Genomic DNA, 20,266 nt, shown 5'->3' on the forward strand with positions numbered 1-20,266 from the left:
GAGGGATAGATAGATAGAGGGATAGATAGATAGAGGGATGGATGGATGGATAGATAGATAGATAGAGGGATAGATAGAAGGATTGAGAGATGATAGATAGATAGATAGATAGATAGAGGGATAGATAGATAGAGGGATAGATAGATAGAGGGATGGATGGATGGATAGATAGATAGATAGATAGATAGAAGGATTGAGAGATGATAGATAAATAGATAGAGGGATAGATAGAGAGATAGAGGGATAGATAGATAGAGGGATAGATAGATAGAGGGATGGATGGATGGATAGATAGATAGATAGATAGAGGGATAGATAGAAGGATTGAGAGATGATAGATAGATACACTGGAGATCAAAATTAGAGGACAATGTATGATCAGTTGATTTTTTCTCAGAAATAATGTAATCTACATTGATGACCATGTGAAGGTTTCCTGTAAGGGGTGCACCATGTCACTAGTACAGGGTTTTACAAAAGATCCAAAGTTTACCAACATAAAACCTTTATTTTGACCAAAATGTGATGATAATAATTAGAGAACAGCAATGACAGAGAGAGATTATCAGTAAATGTTCTGCAGGTAACAACAGTCACAATCAGTAGGACGTGCACCGGCTGTCGCTGTGAATGACTTCAGCACATCTGTGGCCACAGGTTATCACTAGTCTCTCACACTGCTCTGGTGGGATTTTGGTCCACTCTTCTTCTAGCCTCTCCCACAGTTCTTTGACTGTTGTGGGTTTCTTGGCCATAGGTTTATCAACAAGGATTTTCCAGAGGTTTTCTATTAGGTTTAGATCAGGACTCTGGGCTGTGGCCATTTCATTGTTTCAATTTTTTTTGTTTCAAGGAACTGCTTTACCCGTTTAGATGTGTGACAGGGGGCATTGTCCTGCATGCTGGATGATTGAGGGATGAACACAAGTAAGGAGCCACATGTTGTGCAGAAGGTTCTGATCCACATTTGCATTCACTCTGCCATGTAGCTGTATGAGAGGTCCAACTCCTGCTGCAGAAAACATTCCCTAAACCATGACACTTCTTCCACCGCCTTTCTCTGACCTCTTAACACACTTTGGGTTCAGTCTTTCCTCAGTTTGTCAGTGAACATAATGTTTCCCATTAGACCCAAATAAATTAAACTTGCTTTCATCACTAAAATGAGCTGTGGACACTTCTCCTCTGTCCACACAACATGCTCCTTACCAAAGGTGAGTCTAGCCTTGTGATTCTTTCTGCTAATGAGAGGTTTGGTCACTGCAGAGTGGGCTTTCAGTCCAAATTCTCTTAAACGTCGTGACACTGTATGCCGAGACAGATCCTTACCCTGTTTAGTGCTGAACTCGTGAGCAATTCCAGCTGCAGTGTTGAAACAATTACTCATGGAGATTCTCCGCATTATCCTGTCCTGTCTTGCATTTGTCTTTTGAGGGTGACCAGCCTTCTTGGGAGACTTGAAAGAGTTTGTGATGTTGTAAAGATTCAATATTCTCGAAATCACAGACTTGGAACGACCAACTTCTCTTGCTATGGCTGACAGGGTCATCCCTTTGGCCTTCATCTGGACAACCTGCTGCTACAGGGTTTCAATCACTTTTTTGCAAATTCAGTGCAAACTGGAAAGTCAGGCTGCCAGTTACATATGGTTTCTCAGATAATTAAGGAAATTAGCACCAGGAGTCAGATTAACACCAATAACTTGCAGGGATCTGAAAGTGTTCTCTAATTGTGATCTGTGCTCTTTTTCATTTATCTACTTTATATTTTTATTAAGTGATTTAGAATAAATTCAATTTATGAAATAAGCGGAAAATACTGTGTTTCCTTGTGTTAGGATATAATCACATAGGACGACACAATGACCTTAACATTTAGGAAATTGTGTGCTGTTCTCTAATTTTGATCTCCAGTGTAGATAGATAGATAGATAGATAGATAGATAGATAGATATGGCATAGCTAAATGGATGGATAGATAGATAGAAGGATAGATAGAGGGATGGACAGATAGATAGATAGATAGATAGATAGATAGAAGGATAGATAGAGGGATGGACAGATAGATAGATAGATAGATAGATAGATAGATAGATAGATAGATAGATAGATAGATAGATAGATAGATAGATAGATAGATAGAAGGATAGATAGAGGGATGGACAGATAGATAGATAGATAGATAGAAGGATAGATAGAGGGATGGACAGACAGATAGATAGATAGAAGGATAGATAGAGGGATGGACAGATAGATAGATAGATAGATAGATAGATAGATAGATAGAGGGATAGATAGATAATAGATAGATAGATAGAGGGATAGATAGATAGAGGGATAGATAGATAGATAGATAGAGGGATAGATAGATAGATATGGCATAGCTAAATGGATGGATAGATAGATAGAAGGATAGATAGAGGGATGGACAGATAGATAGATAGATAGATAGATAGATAGATAGAAGGATAGATAGAGGGATGGACAGATAGATAGATAGATAGATAGATAGATAGATAGAAGGATAGATAGAGGGATGGACAGATAGATAGATAGATAGATAGAAGGATAGATAGAGGGATGGACAGACAGATAGATAGATAGAAGGATAGATAGAGGGATGGACAGATAGATAGATAGATAGATAGATAGATAGATAGAGGGATAGATAGATAATAGATAGATAGATAGAGGGATAGATAGATAGAGGGATAGATAGATAGATAGATAGAGGGATAGATAGATAGATATGGCATAGCTAAATGGATGGATAGATAGATAGAAGGATAGATAGATAGAGGGATAGATAGATAGAGGGATAGATAGATAGATAGATAGAGGGATAGATAGATAGAGGGATAGATAGATAGATAGATAGATAGAGGGATAGATAGATAGATATGGCATAGCTAAATGGATGGATAGATAGATAGAAGGATAGATAGAGGGATGGACAGATAGATAGATAGATAGATAGATAGAGGGATAGATAGATAGAGGGATAGATAGATAGATAGATAGATAGAGGGATAGATAGATAGAGGGATAGATAGATAGATAGAGGGATAGATAGATAGAGGGATAGATAGATAGATAGATAGATAGATAGATAGATAGATAGATAGATAGATAGATAGATAGATATGGCATAGCTAAATGGATGGATAGATAGATAGAAGGATAGATAGAGGGATAGATAGATAGATAGATAGATAGAGGGATAGATAGATAATAGATAGATAGATAGGATAGATAGATAGAGGGATAGATAGATAGAGGGATAGATAGATAGATAGATAGATAGGATAGATAGATAGAGGGATAGATAGATAGATAGATAGATAGATAGATAGATAGATAGATAGATAGATAGATAGATAGATAGATATGGCATAGCTAAATGGATGGATAGATAGATAGAAGGATAGATAGAGGGATAGATAGATAGATAGATAGATAGATAGAGGGATAGATAGATAATAGATAGATAGATAGATAGAGGGATAGATAGATAATAGATAGATAGATAGATAGAGGGATAGATAGATAATAGATAGATAGGTGTTTACATTACTTTTAAAACTACAAATGAAACACCCTGACATTACTCATACATCTTACCGATATTCGGGTGATTTAAGATCTTCATTATTCGGACCTCCCGAAATAACTGAAAAAAAAACAAATAAAAAAAATTCCTTTAGAATTATCATACATTTATTATATGTAATAAAGTGAGATTTAGGCAGCATTTAGTCCAAAGGTTTACAGACACAATATCCAAGGGCTATGATCAGGTCGGGGGTCTAGATTTTTAATATGGCCCCTAGCTATCTCCTGAGAAGCCCTATCTCCACCTGCTAATTTGTTTTTTATATATATATATAAATTTTTCATGATCTATACTGAAAAGCGATAGTGTTGGCCCCCTTAAAAACAGTCTTGGTGAAATGGTGGAAGGGGATGAGGGTAAAGCCAACCTGCTGAATGACTTTTTTTCTACGGTTTTTATACAAGAAAATGCCATGGCAGATGACATGACCAGTGGTGCCATAAATTCACCCTTGAATATTACCTGCTTAACCCAGCAGGAAGTACGCCGCCGCCTCGAAATCACTAAGGTTGACAAATCTCCGGGCCCGAATGGCATACACCCCAGAGTACTACAGGAATTGAGTTCTGTGATAGATAGACCATTATTTTTAATCTTCTCAGATTCCTTAATAACAGGGTCGGTACCGCAGGACTGGCGCATATTCAAAAAGGGGACAAAAACTGAGCCGGGAAATTATAGGCCGGTAAGTTTAACCTCTACGGTTGGTAAAATCCTGGAGGGTTTCTTGAGAGATGCTATACTGGAGTATCTCAAGAAAAATAACCTTATGACAGAGTATCAACATGGGTTTATGAGGGATCGATCCTGTCAAACTAATTTGATCAGCTTCTATGAAGAGGTAAGTTCAAGCCTGGAGCAGGGAAATGCAGTGGATGTTGTGTATATGGACTTTTCAAAAGCTTTTGATACGGTGCCACACAAAAGGTTGGTACATAAAATGAGAATAATGGGGATAGGGGAAAATATGTGTAACTGGGTTAAAAACTGTCTCAGTGATAGGAAACAAAGGGTGGTTATTAATGGTACGTACTCGGACTGGGTCTCAGTTCATAGTGGGGTACCACAGGGGTCAGTATTGGGCCCGCTTCTTTTCAACATATTTATAAATGACCTTGTTGGGGGCATGCGGAGTAGAATTTCAATATTTGCAGATGATACTAAACTCTGCAGGGTAATCAATACAGAGGAGGATAATTTTATATTACAGGGAGATTTATGTAAATTGGAGGATTGGGCTGAGAAGTGGCAATTGAAGTTTAATGCAGATAAATGTAAGGTCATGCACTTGGGTAGAGGAAATAACATTTATGATTATGTACTTAATTGTAGAACACTGGGTAAAACAGACACAGAAAAAGACTTGGGTGTATGGGTGGATGGTAAACTTCACTTTAGTGGCCAGTGTCAGGCAGCTGCTGCCAGGGCTAATAAAATAATGGGATGTATTAAAAGAGGTATAAGTGTTCATGAAAAAAATATAGTTCTACCTCTGTACAAGTCACTAGTGCGACCGCACTTATATACTGTGTACAATTCTGGTCACCGATATATAAGAAGGACATAGCTGAACTGGAGGGGGTGCAGAGAAGAGCCACCAAGATTATTAGAGGAATGGGTGGGCTGCAATACCAAGACAGGTTATTACACTTGGGGTTATTTAGTTTGGAAAAACGAAGGCTTAGGGGGGATCTAATCACAATGTATAAATATATGAGGGCACAGTACAGAGACCTTTCCAAAGATCTTTTTACACCTAGGCCTGCGACTGGAACACGGGGGCATCCGCTACGTCTTGAGGAAAGAAGGTTTAATCATAATCACAGACGAGGATTCTTTACTGTACGAGCAGTGAGACTATGGAACTCTCTGCCGCATGATGTTGTAATGAGTGATTCACTACTAACATTTAAGCAGAGCCTGGATGCCTTTCTTGCCTTTCTTGAAAAATTTAATATTACCAGTTATGTATATTAGATTTTATGACAGGGTATTGATCCAGGGAACTAGTCTGATTGCCGGATGTGGAGTCAGGAAGGACATTTTTTCCCCATTGGAACTTGTTTGCCACATTGGGTTTTTTTTGCCTTCCTCTGGATCAACATGTTAGGCTACGGGTTGAACTAGATGGACTTAGAGTCTCCCTTCAACCTTAAAAACTATGATACTATGATATAGTAAACATAATGCAATGACCTTGTTCACGCGCTTTCGTTTATTCCACAATAAGGGTAAAAAAAAAGTTTGCAGAGTTTTGTGAATGAGCCTCCTGAGATTTCATGCACACACGTTGCTGCTTATTTTTTCTTTGCAGATTTTGCAGCATTTTTCACCTATTCAAATAAATAGAGAAAAAAAGGAACATACTGTATTCAAAAATCGTGTCAAAAACATTACTATTCCTCCCGGCATCACTCCATTATTTGCAGTAGATTTTTCAGCATGAAATAAAGTAGAACATCCCTGATTACCTTTAAATGTTTTTCAGAAACTTCCCAGCATATTCACCTCATCAATTTCCCATTCCTCCATTTCTAATGCTGCCCAGGTCCCCCGCCGGTCTCAGAATTTCCTCTTTTGTTCAGACAGACATGTAACCACTGCAGCCAATCATTGGCTGCAGAGGTCACATGTCTGTACAAAACAGAACATGATCCTACAGTGAAATGACCTTGCATCTGACACTTCTTGTTAACCTATCGTTTGCTCGTTAGTAAGTAAAGGTCAGGCCTGAAACACACATCCGTTAAACACGTGCGTGTTTGGCCCGTTTCCGTATGTACCAGAGACACGGACAAACATGCACCAATGTTAATCTATCATTGAGGTCACACGTGCGTTATTCCATAAGGTCCGTGTGTCCGTGTCCGTGATGCGTATGTGTTTCTGTTTTGCACAGAAGCATGTCCGTTTTCTGCACGGAACACGCACACACGGACCCCAGGAAAGTCAATGGGTTTGTGCGCACAATACGTGACACGGATGCATCTCCGTATACTCCGTGTACGAGTTGTGCTTTTTTCTAGCAATGTCGGCTATTCTTTCTTTTCCTGTGTATGTCGGTCAATCTCCCTCAGTCCGTCGGTCGGTCTCTCTGTCTTGTCTGTCCCTCTCTCAGTCTGTCGGTCAGTCTCCCCCCTCTCTCATACTTACCGATCTCCGATCACCGGCGCAACGCTGGACGGCTGTTCACTAAACTCCGGCGGCTTTTACTATTTTGAAAAAGCCGGCCGCTCATTAATCAATATACTATTCCCTGCTTCCCCTGCCCACCGGCGCCCAGAATAGCTGCATTCATTAGATGCGACAGTTCTGGGACTCTACCCGGCTCTTCCCGAATTGCCATTATGTGTTTGCAATCGGGGTAATAAGGAGTTAATGGCAGCCCATAGCTGCCACTAAGTCCAAGATTAATCATTGCAGGCGTCTATGAGATACCTTCCATGATTAATCTCAAAATTACAGTAAACACATACACCCGAAAAAGAAGGGAATTTTGTTTACTTACCGTAAATTCCTTTTCTTCTAGCTCCAATTGGGAGACCCAGACAATTGGGTGTATAGCTATGCCTCCGGAGGCCACACAAAGTATTACACTAAAAGTGTAAAGCCCCTCCCCTTCTGCCTATACACCCCCCGTGCTCCCACGGGCTCCTCAGTTTTGGTGCAAAAGCAAGAAGGAGGAAAAAATTATAAACTGGTTTAAAGTAAATTCAATCCAAAGGAATATCGGAGAACTGAAACCATTCAACGTGAACAACATGTGTACACAAAAACAGGGGCGGGTGCTAGGTCTCCCAATTGGAGCTAGAAGAAAAAGAATTTACGGTAAGTAAACAAAATTCCCTTCTTCTTTGGCGCTCCATTGGGAGACCCAGACAATTGGGACGTCCAAAAGCAGTCCCTGGGTGGGTAAATAATACCTCATAATAGAGCCGTAACGGCTCCGTCCTACAGGTGGGCAACCGCCGCCTGAAGGACTTGCCTACCTAGGCTGGCATCTGCCGAAGCATAGGTATGCACCTGATAGTGTTTCGTGAAAGTGTGCAGGCTCGACCAGGTAGCTGCCTGACACACCTGCTGAGCCGTAGCCTGGTGTCGCAAGGCCCAGGACGCTCCCACGGCCCTGGTAGAATGGGCCTTCAGCCCTGAGGGAACCGGAAGCCCTGAGGAACGATAAGCTTCGAGAATTGGTTCCTTGATCCACCGAGCCAGGGTTGATTTGGAAGCTTGTGTCCCTTTACGCTGGCCAGCGACAAGAACAAAGAGTGCATCCGAGCGGCGCAGGGGCGCCGTACGAGAAATGTAGACTCTGAGTGCTCTCACCAGATCTAACAAGTGCAAATCCTTTTCACACTGGTGAACTGGATGAGGGCAAAAAGAAGGTAAGGAGATATCCTGATTGAGATGAAAGGGGGATACCACCTTAGGGAGGAATTCCGGAACCGGACGCAGAACCACCTTGTCCTGGTGAAACACCAGGAAAGGAGCTTTGCATGACAACGCTGCTAGCTCAGACACTCTCCGAAGTGAAGTGACTGCTACTAGAAAAACCACTTTCTGCGAAAGGCGTGCGAGCGAAATATCCCTCATTGGCTCGAACGGTGGTTTCTGAAGAACCATCAGCACCCTGTTCAGATCCCAGGGTTCTAACGGACGCTTGTAAGGAGGGACGATGTGACAAACCCCTTGCAGGAACGTGCGTACCTGTGGGAGTCTGGCCAGGCGCTTCTGAAAAAACACAGAGAGCGCAGAGACTTGTCCCTTAAGGGAGCCTAGCGACAAACCCTTTTCCAATCCGGATTGAAGAAAGGACAGAAAAGTGGGCAAGGCAAATGGCCAGGGAGAGAAACCCTGAGCAGAGCACCATGACAGGAATATTTTCCACGTCCTGTGGTAGATCTTGGCGGACGTTGGTTTCCTAGCCTGTCTCATGGTGGCAATGACCTCTTGAGATAATCCTGAAGACGCTAAGATCCAGGACTCAATGGCCACACAGTCAGGTTGAGGGCCGCAGAATTCAGATGGAAAAACGGCCCTTGAGACAGCAAGTCTGGTCGGTCTGGCAGTGTCCACGGTTGGCCAACCATGAGATGCCACAGATCCGGGTACCACGACCTCCTCGGCCAGTCTGGAGCGACGAGGATGGCGCGGCGGCAGTCGGCCCTGATCTTGCGTAACACTCTGGGCAACAGTGCCAGAGGAGGAAACACATAAGGAAGCTGAAACTGCGACCAATCCTGAACTAAGGCGTCTGCCGCCAGAGCTCTGTGATCTTGAGATCGAGCCATGAATGTTGGGACCTTGTTGTTGTGCCGTGACGCCATTAGGTCGACGTCCGGCATCCCCCAGCGGCAACAGATCTCCTGAAACACGTCCGGGTGAAGGGACCATTCCCCTGCGTCCATGCCCTGGCGACTGAGAAAGTCTGCTTCCCAGTTTTCTACGCCCGGGATGTGAACTGCGGAGATGGTGGAGGCCGTGGCTTCCACCCACATCAAAATCCGCCGGACTTCTTGGAAGGCTTGCCGACTGCGTGTTCCACCTTGGTGGTTGATGTAAGCCACCGCTGTGGAGTTGTCGGACTGAATTCGGATCTGCTTGCCTTCCAGCCACTGCTGGAACGCTTTTAGGGCAAGATACACTGCCCTGATCTCCAGAACATTGATCTGAAGTGAGGACTCTTGCTGAGTCCACGTACCCTGAGCCCTGTGGTGGAGAAAGACTGCTCCCCACCCTGACAGACTCGCGTCCGTCGTGACCACCGCCCAGGATGGGGGTAGGAAGGATTTCCCCTTCGATAATGAGGTGGGAAGAAGCCACCACCGAAGGGAAGCTTTGGTTGCCTGAGAGAGGGAGACGTTCCTGTATAGGGACGTCGGCATCCTGTCCCATTTGCGTAGGATGTCCCATTGAAGAGGACGCAGGTGAAACTGCGCGAAAGGAACTGCCTCCATTGCTGCCACCATCTTCCCCAGGAAGTGCATGAGGCGCCTCAAGGGGTGTGACCGACCTTGAAGGAGAGATTGCACCCCTGTCTGTAGTGAACGCTGTTTGTCCAGCGGAAGCTTCACTATCGCTGGAAGAGTATGAAACTCCATGCCAAGATATGTCAGCGATTGGACCGGTGTCAGATTTGACTTTGGAAAATTGATGATCCACCCGAAACTCTGGAGAGTCTCCAGAGTAACGTTGAGGCTGTGTTGGCATGCCTCTTGAGAGGGTGCCTTGACCAGCAGATCGTCTAAGTAAGGTATCACCGAGTGACCCTGAGAGTGGAGGACCGCAACTACTGTGGCCATGACCTTGGTGAAAACCCTTGGGGCTGTCGCCAGGCCGAACGGCAGTGCCGCGAACTGAAGGTGTTCGTCTCCTATGGCGAAGCGCAGGAAGCGCTGATGCTCTGGAGCAATCGGTACGTGGAGATAAGCATCTTTGATATCGATCGATGCTAGGAAATCTCCTTGGGACATTGAGGCGATGACGGAGCGGAGGGATTCCATCCGGAACCGCCTGGTCATTACGTGTTTGTTGAGCAGTTTTAGATCCAAAACAGGACGGAAGGACCCGTCCTTCTTTGGAACCACAAACAGGTTGGAGTAGAAACCGTGACCCTGTTGCTGAAGAGGAACCGGGACCACCACTCCTTCTGCCTTCAGAATGCCCACCGCCTGCAGAAGAGCCTCGGCTCGCTCGGGAGGCGGAGATGTTCTGAAGAATCGAGTCGGAGGACGAGAGCTGAACTCTATCCTGTAACCGTGAGACAAAATATCTCTCACCCAACGGTCTTTTACTTGTGGCAGCCAGGTGTCGCAAAAGCGGGAGAGCCTGCCACCGACCGAGGATGCGGTGTGAGGAGGCCGTAAGTCATGAGGAAGCCGCCTTGGTAGCGGCACCTCCGGCGGTCTTTTTAGGGCGTGATTTGGACCGCCATGCGTCGGCGTTCCTCTGATCCTTCTGAGGCCTTTTGGACGAGGAGAATTGGGACCTGCCCGCCCCCCGAAAGGACCGAAACCTCGACTGTCCCCTCCTCTGTTGGGGTGTTTTTGGTTTGGCCTGGGGTAAGGATGTTTCCTTTCCCTTGGATTGTTTGATGATTTCATCCAATCTCTCACCAAACAAGCGGTCGCCAGAAAATGGCAAACCAGTTAAGCACTTTTTGGAAGCCGAATCTGCCTTCCATTCCCGTAGCCACAAGGCCCTGCGTATTGCCACCGAATTGTCGGCTGCAACCGCCGTACGGCTCGCAGAGTCCAGGACAGCATTAATAGCGTAGGACGCAAATGCCGACGTTTGAGAGGTTATGGACGCCACCTGCGGCGCAGACGTACGTGTGAGTGCGTCAATTTGCGCCTGACCAGCTGAGATAGCTTGGAGTGCCCATACGACTGCGAATGCTGGAGCAAAAGACGCGCCGATAGCTTCATAGATGGATTTCAACCAGAGCTCCATCTGTCTGTCAGTGGCATCCTTGAGTGAAGCTCCATCTTCCACTGCAACTATGGATCTAGCCGCCAGTCTGGAGATTGGAGGATCCACCTTGGGACACTGAGTCCAGCCCTTGACCACGTCAGGGGGGAAGGGGTAACGTGTATCCTTAAGGCGCTTGGAAAAACGCTTATCTGGACAAGCTCGGTGTTTCTGGACTGCCTCTCTGAAGTCAGAGTGGTCCAGAAACATACTCGTTGTACGCTTAGGAAACCTGAAACGGAATTTCTCCTGCTGAGAAGCTGACTCCTCCACTGGAGGAGCTGAGGGAGAAATATCCAACATTTGATTGATGGACGCAATAAGATCATTCACTATGGCGTCCCCATCAGGAGTATCAAGGTTGAGAGCGGCTTCAGGATCAGAATCCTGATCAGCTAGCTCCGCTTCATCATACAGAGAGTCCTCTCGCTGAGACCCTGAACAATGTGATGATGTCGAGGGGATTTCATAGCGAGCTCGCTTAGTCGGTCTGGGACTGCGTTCCATGTCAGAGACCTCACCCTGGGATCTATGAGACACCCCGGGAGAACATTGTTGTTCCAACTGAGGGGAACCAGGGGGCAATGATTCCACAGTGCCCATGGCTTGAGATGCCGGCCTGGACTGCAAGGCTTCTAATATCTTAGCCATAGTCTCAGAAAGTCTTTCAGTAAAAACTGCAAACTCCGTCCCTGTCACCTGGACAGTGTTAACAGGTGGTTCTCCCTGGGCCACCCTTAGCAGAGGCTCCGGCTGAGTAAGTGCCACAGGGGCCGAGCATTGCACACAATGAGGGTCAGTGGAACCTGCCGGCAGTATAGCCGTACATGCTGCACAGGCAGCATAGTAAGTCTGTGCTTTGGCACCCTTGCTATTTGTGGACGACATGCTGTTGTCTCCTCTGAGCAATACAGGAGGGTATATAGCCAAAAACAACCGTGCACCATACAGTGTAAAGTATAGCCTATAATCATATAATCTATAAGTACACTTCTGCACCAGTGGGGCCAGCACCTAGGTGCTGCTTACCGCCCGCACAATGCGGTTGTGTGGTCACCAGAATTCCTGCCTGGGTCTCCCTGAGCTTGTCTCCCTTCTCCAGCGTTAGCAGAGCTGACAGGAATGGCTGCCGGCGTCCTGAGGAGAGGAGGGGGCCGTGGGTGTGCCCTAGAAAGTGCGGGAATCTGGTGCCCCACTGTGCACAGTGAGGGGGGTGGAGTATGCAAAGCATGCTCCAGCCTCAGTTGCTGACGTCCTTTACAGCGTCCCGCCCTTCCCCTGACTGGCAGGCCTGGGGGCGGGAAAAGAATGAGACTAGGCCGCAAAAGCCGGGGACTAAAGTTATAAGCGCGGCCGCCGTATAAGCGCGGTCGGCGCGGAAGTCCCCGGCGCACTAACAGTCCCAGCCGCGCCACAGTGATAACAATGGCAGCGGCGGTCAGCGCGGCAGTCCCCATACACTAACACACTCAGCGACGCTGCAGTGTGTAAAGGCACAAACGCAGTCAGCGCCGCGGTCCCCGGTGCACTAGCACACCCAGCAATGCTGGAGTGTTGCTGTGCGCGGTCCCCACGGGGACACAGAGTACCTCAAAGTAGCAGGGCCATGTCCCTGAACGATACTCGGCTCCTATCCAGCAGAGTCCTCAGGAGCTGTGGATGGAGCACGGTCTCATGTGCCTGGAGACCGACAGGATCCCACTTCACCCAGAGCCCTAAGGGGGATGGGGAAGGAAAACAGCATGTGGGCTCCAGCCTCCGTACCCGCAATGGATACCTCAACCTTAACAACACCGCCGACAAGAGTGGGGTGAGAAGGGAGCATGCTGGGGGCCCTGTTATGGGCCCTCTTTTCTTCCATCCGACATAGTCAGCAGCTGCTGCTGACTAAGCTGTGGAGCTATGCGTGGATGTCTGCCTCCTTCGCACAAAGCATAAAAACTGAGGAGCCCGTGGGAGCACGGGGGGTGTATAGGCAGAAGGGGAGGGGCTTTACACTTTTAGTGTAATACTTTGTGTGGCCTCCGGAGGCATAGCTATACACCCAATTGTCTGGGTCTCCCAATGGAGCGCCAAAGAAATCCTTTATTTGAAATAATAAACACTAAAAAAAAAGAGAATTTTGTTTACTTACCGTAAATTCTTTTTCTTATAGTTCCGTCATGGGAGACCCAGACCATGGGTGTATAGCTACTGCCTCCGGAGGACACACAAAGTTACTACACTCAAAACGTGTAGCTCCTCCCTCCTAGCATATACACCCCCTGCTAGCCAGTCCTAGCCAGTTTAGTGCAAAAGCTGAAGGAGGACTGTGAGGTAAAGCCTGGGATATGAAGAGGAATTATGACGAGAAGTCATAATTGCTCTCATCACTCCCTGGCAGTGCCCCCCTCCCTTCTTATTCTCAATGTGCAGCATCTGGAAGGTGTCACATTCCACTTACACATCCATGGCCATGTCCTGTGATATGGAAATGAGATGATGTGAGGACAATGGATCCAGGATGACTCCCTGCCGTCACCCTGTAGCTGGAGCTGCTATCTCATTAGCAAGGCTATGGAAGTAGCCAGACAGAACGACTCCAGTAAAAAATGGTTCATATCTCGCAAGCCATATTTCCGATAAATATGGCAACCATAGAAATGGTGTCTCCGCATGTGGACGATGCTGGCACACCCTTTTTATGGAAGTAGGACATTGGGAAACACACCAAACGTGATATCAGCCATATGGGAACTCGTAGACAGGTCATGAGTCCCCTCGTTCTGTAGCTAAATTCATAACTGTCACAATGAGAGCATTGGCGTCCGCCTACGACGCTCCCAGGCAAAGTTATGGCCCATATTCCATGTTGTGAATTTGTCCATAACTCCAGCCAGGGGTGGAGCAGTGCTCCCTGTGAGGTCACTAAGGTAGGAGGGGACCTGGATTTGCCCAGGTTGATAACCCTGCTTCGGCCATTTTCCAAGGTTCTTCTCGCTGGGGGCACGTGCAGGAAACATCTGTGGGAGTTCCTGGAAACCTGGTCTACAGCGCCCCCCTGTGGCCAGACGCAACAAGGTAACTGCTGGAACTGTGTATGCCTGTTTGTAAACCATGCTTTATCTGTAACTGTACTCTGACATATGTATATTCTGTAGATTCCCTATTGTATATATTGTAGTTCTAGTGTGCTTTAAGCTGATTAAATTATATAATTAATCTTGGGCTGTTCTGTTATCTCGATCTTGAATCCCACGTCTGTGTGTTCGGCTAATAGTTACCGTGAAGCGGTTGGTGGCAGCGAGTTGTGCCAAGGATTATTGTGGGGAGGCCAGTGAGATTCGGGAAGATATTATATATTCCGCCCGCGGAGGTCGGGGGAATATATACCTTACTCTCACCGGGGACCCTTCAATAATCGGCATAAGTAGTATAGCGGCCTCCTTGCTTATTGTCGGGCAATTCCATAATTGGCCTGACTATAAGAGGGGCGCTAGAGAGCGCGTCACGTGCTCTGTCTGTCGGTCGGGAGGTATAAAGGAGGGGGACGCCCCCTTGCTACCCCCCGATTGTGACGTACTGGTAGCCAGCGCGGGGGATTTCTGAGTGACCCCCCGGTGGTTTGTGACATATTGGTGGCAAGCGGTGGGATCGAGATAATAGTGTGTGTGAGTGTGAGATCCATACTCCCAGACACTAAAGACTGCCTGCAGCAGCTGTGGCTGCTGGGGTCTTCAGACCAGCTCAACACTAGAGTGTCAGAGTGCAGATACTGTAAGGTGTGTGGAGGCATCAGGTGTCAGTTCTGTGTCAGTGACCAAAGTCTGCAACAATGGCTGATAGCACCAGGAGCAAAGCCAAAGGAATGGCCGATGCTCAGGCCAGAGACGATGAGGAGGTTGTCCACGAGCCCTCCAGGAGCCCGACGCCAGAGAACAGCTCTGCAGAGGACATCGCACAACCTGGGACTGCTGGACAAGATGAGGAGGAGCTCGCCCAAGGTTCCTCAACGAGCCAGATGCCAGCCCTCCGCTCTGCAATGGACAGTGAAGCACCAGGCTCCGCAGCGGGCCGCAGATCACCACGTGCCATTCCACTGAGCCTGGGAGGCTCGGATAGCCTTCTTCAAATGGCTATGGCCCTTCTCCAGGCTGGAGACCGGGATACCTACGAGATACTCATGGCAGAGCGCAGGGCAGAGCGGCAGGCAGCGCGTGAAGAGCGCCAGGCAGAGCGTGACTACCAGCTGCAGCTAGCTCAGCTCCGGCCCTCATCAGCCACACGTGACCTTCAAGACACCAAACTTCCAAAGGTCCGTGTTGAGGACTTCCCAGTGCTGGAGAAGGATGGAGACTTGGACTCTTTCTTGACTGCTTTTGAGCGGACTTGCTTGCAGCACCATCTGAACAAGGACCAGTGGGCCAAATACCTGACCCCCCGTTTAAGGGGTAAGGCCCTGGATATCCTTGGGGACTTGCCTGCTGAGGCAGATCAGGGCTACGACACCATCAAGCGGGCCCTGATCCAACAGTACAACCTCACCCCGGAGTCCTACCGCAAGAAGTTCCGGAGCCTACAGAAGGGACCAAAGGACTCCTGGGCTGACCACCGGCGGGCACTTGCCCGAGCTGCCGACCACTGGACCCAAGGCCTGCAGCTTTCCACCGGACCGGAGATCCTGGACTTGTTCATCACGGAGCAACTCTTGTGGAACTGCCCTGAGGATCTCCGCCAGTTCATCCGAGACCAGAAGCCAAAGGGATCCACGGCTACAGCTGCCCTGGCAGATGACTACACCAACAATCGGGCTCCTGAAGCCAGGAGAGCAGCCACCAGCAGCACCTGGAGAGGGGGTAAGATGAACTCTGCGACTGCCCCACCTGCCCCTAGACTGCAGGGGGTGTCCCCCTCAACTCCCCTCTCCAGGCCCGTGGCAGAACCAAGACGGTGCCACCAGTGCAACCTACCTGGACACTTCAAGGCCATGTGCCCTCAGCGTCCCAAGGCCCCGGCTCCGTCCCCGTCCCAAGGGCCGCCCAAGGTGTATTGTGTGGGTGGGGGTGGTGGTAGGTCCCTGGACAGCTTCCAACCTGTCACCGTCGGCCAGTCTGTGACCATAGGACTGCGAGACAGCGCCTCGGAGGTGACTCTGGTGCGGCCTGAGATGGTGTCCCCCCAAGACTTGATCCCTGGAAAAACCCTCGCTGTCTCCGGGATTGGAGGCATTGACCCGGCGCTGCCTGTTGCTGACATTTATGTGGACTGGGGCGCAGGGCGAGGGGTGAGGGAGGTGGGGGTAACTGATCGGATCCCTGCAAACGTGCTACTTGGGACAGATTTGGGGCAAATAACCTCCCAGTTTGGCCCCGCCCCAAAGGCTGAACCTTCAGCCAGTGCTGACATGACTCCTGACAATGTTAATGTGTTATCTATGAATGATGTAAGGGAGGAGGGAGTGAACTCTGATATTTCTGCTTGCACAGACACCATAGACACACACACAGCTGCAGCTGTGACAGGGGAGGGGGTCAGAGAAAGGTGTGACAATGCCTCTACAAGTAACCAGCCTGTGAGCTGGGATCTGTTGCCCTCTGCAGGGATAAGCAGAGAGCAGGGTGCTGCAGGGGGAGGACCAGTGTGTGGGGTGGGGGCTACCACAGCAAATGTGGGGTCCCCAGAGATTTCACAGCGGGGTTCTGTTGCTGCAGGAGGGGAACAGGCAGGTGAGATTGGGGCCGGTCCAGGAGCGGAAGTGCTCCCAGGTAAGATCTCGGTGCATGGTTCCCCCACAACCGGGGTGTCAGGAAGCCAGGTAGGTCTGCCTGAACCGGCGACTTGGTCAGGAACGGAGGAGGAGCAGGCACGACCCACGGTCGCAGCGGCTGTGGCCGCTGTCACCCGCAGTGGGAGTGCTGGAAGCCAAGGGGCCTCCCGGAGGTCCGATAGCTCTTCCCCTTCTGACCAAGTGGCAGCCGAGTCAGGTGGAGGCCAGGACACAGGTCCCGGGGTACTGACTGAAGATGTGACAGTCTCGTCGATTCTGGCCACATCTAGTCAGGAGTTTCAGGCAGCGTTAGAAGCTGACGACAGCCTGAAAGCTCTAAAGGAGCAGGCGGCACAGCCTCCCTCGGACTCGGACCCGGAGCGAGTGGTCTGGGACCAAGGACGGCTGTACCGGGCCACGGTCCAGCAGGGTTCACCGGAGGCGTGGCCCAGGGACCGACAGTTGGTGGTACCCTATCCGTTCCGGACGGAGTTGTTGCGGATCGCACATGAGATTCCGATGGCCGGACACCTAGGGATCGCTAAGACCAAGGCCAGGTTAAACCAGCATTTCTACTGGCCAAAAATGGGGGCCGATGTGGCTGCCTACTGCCGTTCGTGTGAAACCTGTCAGAGAGTGGGGAAGGCGGGGCCACGCCCCAAAGCCCCACTGGTATCTCTGCCCATCATCGATGAGCCTTTCAGGAGGGTGGCTGTGGATCTGGTCGGCCCGCTGGCCATCCCCAGCAGCTCCGGGAAACGCTTCATACTGACGGTAGTGGACTATGCCACCCGGTACCCAGAAGCAGTGGCCTTGTCGTCCATTCGGGCTGACAAGGTGGCCACCGCATTGCTGGAGATTTTCTCCCGAGTGGGTTTTCCCCAGGAAATGCTCACCGACCGGGGGACCCAATTCATGTCCCAGCTGATGGAGGCCCTCTGTAAGCAAGTCCAGGTGCGACATCTGGTGGCCAGCCCGTACCATCCACAGACTAATGGCCTGTGCGAGCGGTTCAATGGCACCTTAAAGCAGATGCTTAAGATGTTGGTCGACTCCCATGGGCGTGACTGGGAGCGGTATCTCCCACACCTGTTATTTGCTTACCGGGAGGTTCCACAGGCCTCAACAGGATTCTCACCGTTTGAGCTCCTGTACGGGCGACGTGTGCGGGGCCCCCTGGCTCTGGTGAAAGAGGCTTGGGAAGGGGATTTGGCCACCCCTGGAGTGTCGGTTATCGAGTATGTCATGCGCTTCCGGGACAAAATGCAGGCCTTGACGCCACTGGTACACGACAATATGGCTCAAGCCCAGGCCGATCAGAAGCGTTGGTACGACCAGAACGCTTGTGAGAGGACCTACCAAGTGGGTCAAGAGGTGTGGGTACTGGTCCCCGTACCACAGGACAAGCTTCAGGCAGCCTGGGAAGGCCCATACCTCGTGTACCAGCAGCTCAACCCTGTGACGTACCTGGTCACCCTGGACCCTGCCCGTGGAAGGCGGAAGCCCTTCCATGTGAACATGATGAAGGCACATCACGAGCGGGAGGCATGTGCACTCCCTGTGTGCAACCTGCCCGAGGAGGGAGAAGCGGAAACCCTCTTGGATATGCTAGCCCAGGTTAGGGCAGGCGGATCCATTGAGGATGTGGAGGTTGGCCACCAGCTCTTGGAGGACCAACGGTCCCAGCTGTGGGCCACCCTACACCCCTTCCGGGGGTTGTTTACCAACCAGCCCGGAAGGACTGACTTGGCTGTCCATCACGTGGACACTGGGGATCATCCCCCGATCCGGCGTTCAGCATATCGGGTCTCCCTGGAGGTGCAGCAACACATGCGCCAGGAGATTGACGAGATGCTGAAGCTGGGGGTGATCCAGGCATCCAACAGCGCTTGGGCCTCGCCTGTAGTCCTCGTCCCTAAGAAGGACCGAACCACTCGGTTCTGCGTGGACTACAGGGGGCTCAATGCGGTCACGGTCGCCGATGCGTACCCAATGCCACGCATCGATGACCTGCTCGATCAGTTGGCCGGGGCTCAGTACCTGACCATCATGGATCTGAGCCGGGGATATTGGCAGATCCCCCTGACTCACAAGGCCAGGGAACGCTCTGCCTTTATTACCCCATTTGGACTGTACGAGTCCACGGTGATGCCATTCGGGATGAGGAATGCCCCTGCCACTTTCCAGCGGATGGTCAACACCCTGCTCAAGGGACTTGAAGGGTACGCGGCCGCGTACCTGGATGACATTGCCGTCTTCAGTCCCACCTGGGAGGACCACCTAGAGCATCTAGCACAGGTGCTCAGGCGGATCCACCGGGCAGGTTTGACCATCAAGCCGGGAAAGTGTCAGCTGGCCATGAGCGAGGTCCAGTACCTCGGTCACCGGGTAGGTGGGGGAACGCTGAAGCCCGAGCCTGAGAAAGTGGAGGCCATCGCATCCTGGCCCACCCCCAGGACCAAGAAGCAGGTGATGTCCTTCTTGGGGACCGCTGGGTACTATAGGAGGTTTGTTCCACGCTATAGTAGCCTGGCAAAGCCCTTGACGGACCTCACCAAGAAGAAGCTGCCCTCTGCAGTCGATTGGACAATGGACTGCGAGACAGCCTTCCGGGCCCTAAAGGACGCCCTGTCCAGCCCGCCCGTGCTACAGGCAGCCGACTTCACGCGGCCGTTTGTAGTACAGACCGACGCCAGTGACTTCGGCCTCGGTGCGGTGCTCAGCCAGGTGGACTCTGCGAGCCAAGAGCACCCAGTCTTGTACCTGAGCAGGAAGCTGTTACCAAGGGAAGTGGCCTATTCTACAATGGAGAAGGAGTGCCTGGCCATAGTGTGGGCCCTGCAGCGTCTGCAACCCTATCTATACGGGCGCCACTTCATCGTGGAGATGGACCACAATCCCCTCAGCTGGTTGCACACCGTCTCTGGGACGAATGGGCGATTGTTGCGATGGAGCCTTGCGCTCCAGCAATACGACTTCACCATTCGCCACAAAAGGGGCCGTGACCACGGTAACGCAGACGGGCTGTCCAGACAAGGAGGGGTCGCGGACGGGCGCACGGGGGAACACCGGAGTGTGCTGCCCCCTAGCGCCCTCAAAAGGGGGGAGGTGTGAGGTAAAGCCTGGGATATGAAGAGGAATTATGACGAGAAGTCATAATTGCTCTCATCACTCCCTGGCAGTGCCCCCCTCCCTTCTTATTCTCAATGTGCAGCATCTGGAAGGTGTCACATTCCACTTACACATCCATGGCCATGTCCTGTGATATGGAAATGAGATGATGTGAGGACAATGGATCCAGGATGACTCCCTGCCGTCACCCTGTAGCTGGAGCTGCTATCTCATTAGCAAGGCTATGGAAGTAGCCAGACAGAACGACTCCAGTAAAAAATGGTTCATATCTCGCAAGCCATATTTCCGATAAATATGGCAACCATA

The 20,266-nt window shown here is 49.8% G+C and overlaps 1 protein-coding gene across 2 annotated transcripts in view; it reads right to left on the reverse strand.

Moving 5' to 3' along the window:
• Positions 1–20,266, reverse strand: part of MARK1 (microtubule affinity regulating kinase 1) — a 259,764-nt gene that overhangs the window by 68,407 nt on the left and 171,091 nt on the right. For both annotated transcript variants that reach the window (XM_075339110.1, XM_075339108.1), the window contains exon 4: positions 3,621–3,669. In XM_075339110.1, coding sequence (XP_075195225.1) covers positions 3,621–3,669 — 49 coding nt within the window. The remainder of the gene's footprint in view (positions 1–3,620; positions 3,670–20,266) is intronic.

The sequence above is a fragment of the Anomaloglossus baeobatrachus genome, chromosome 3 (assembly GCF_048569485.1).
Source record: "Anomaloglossus baeobatrachus isolate aAnoBae1 chromosome 3, aAnoBae1.hap1, whole genome shotgun sequence".
Lineage (NCBI taxonomy): Eukaryota > Metazoa > Chordata > Amphibia > Anura > Aromobatidae > Anomaloglossus > Anomaloglossus baeobatrachus.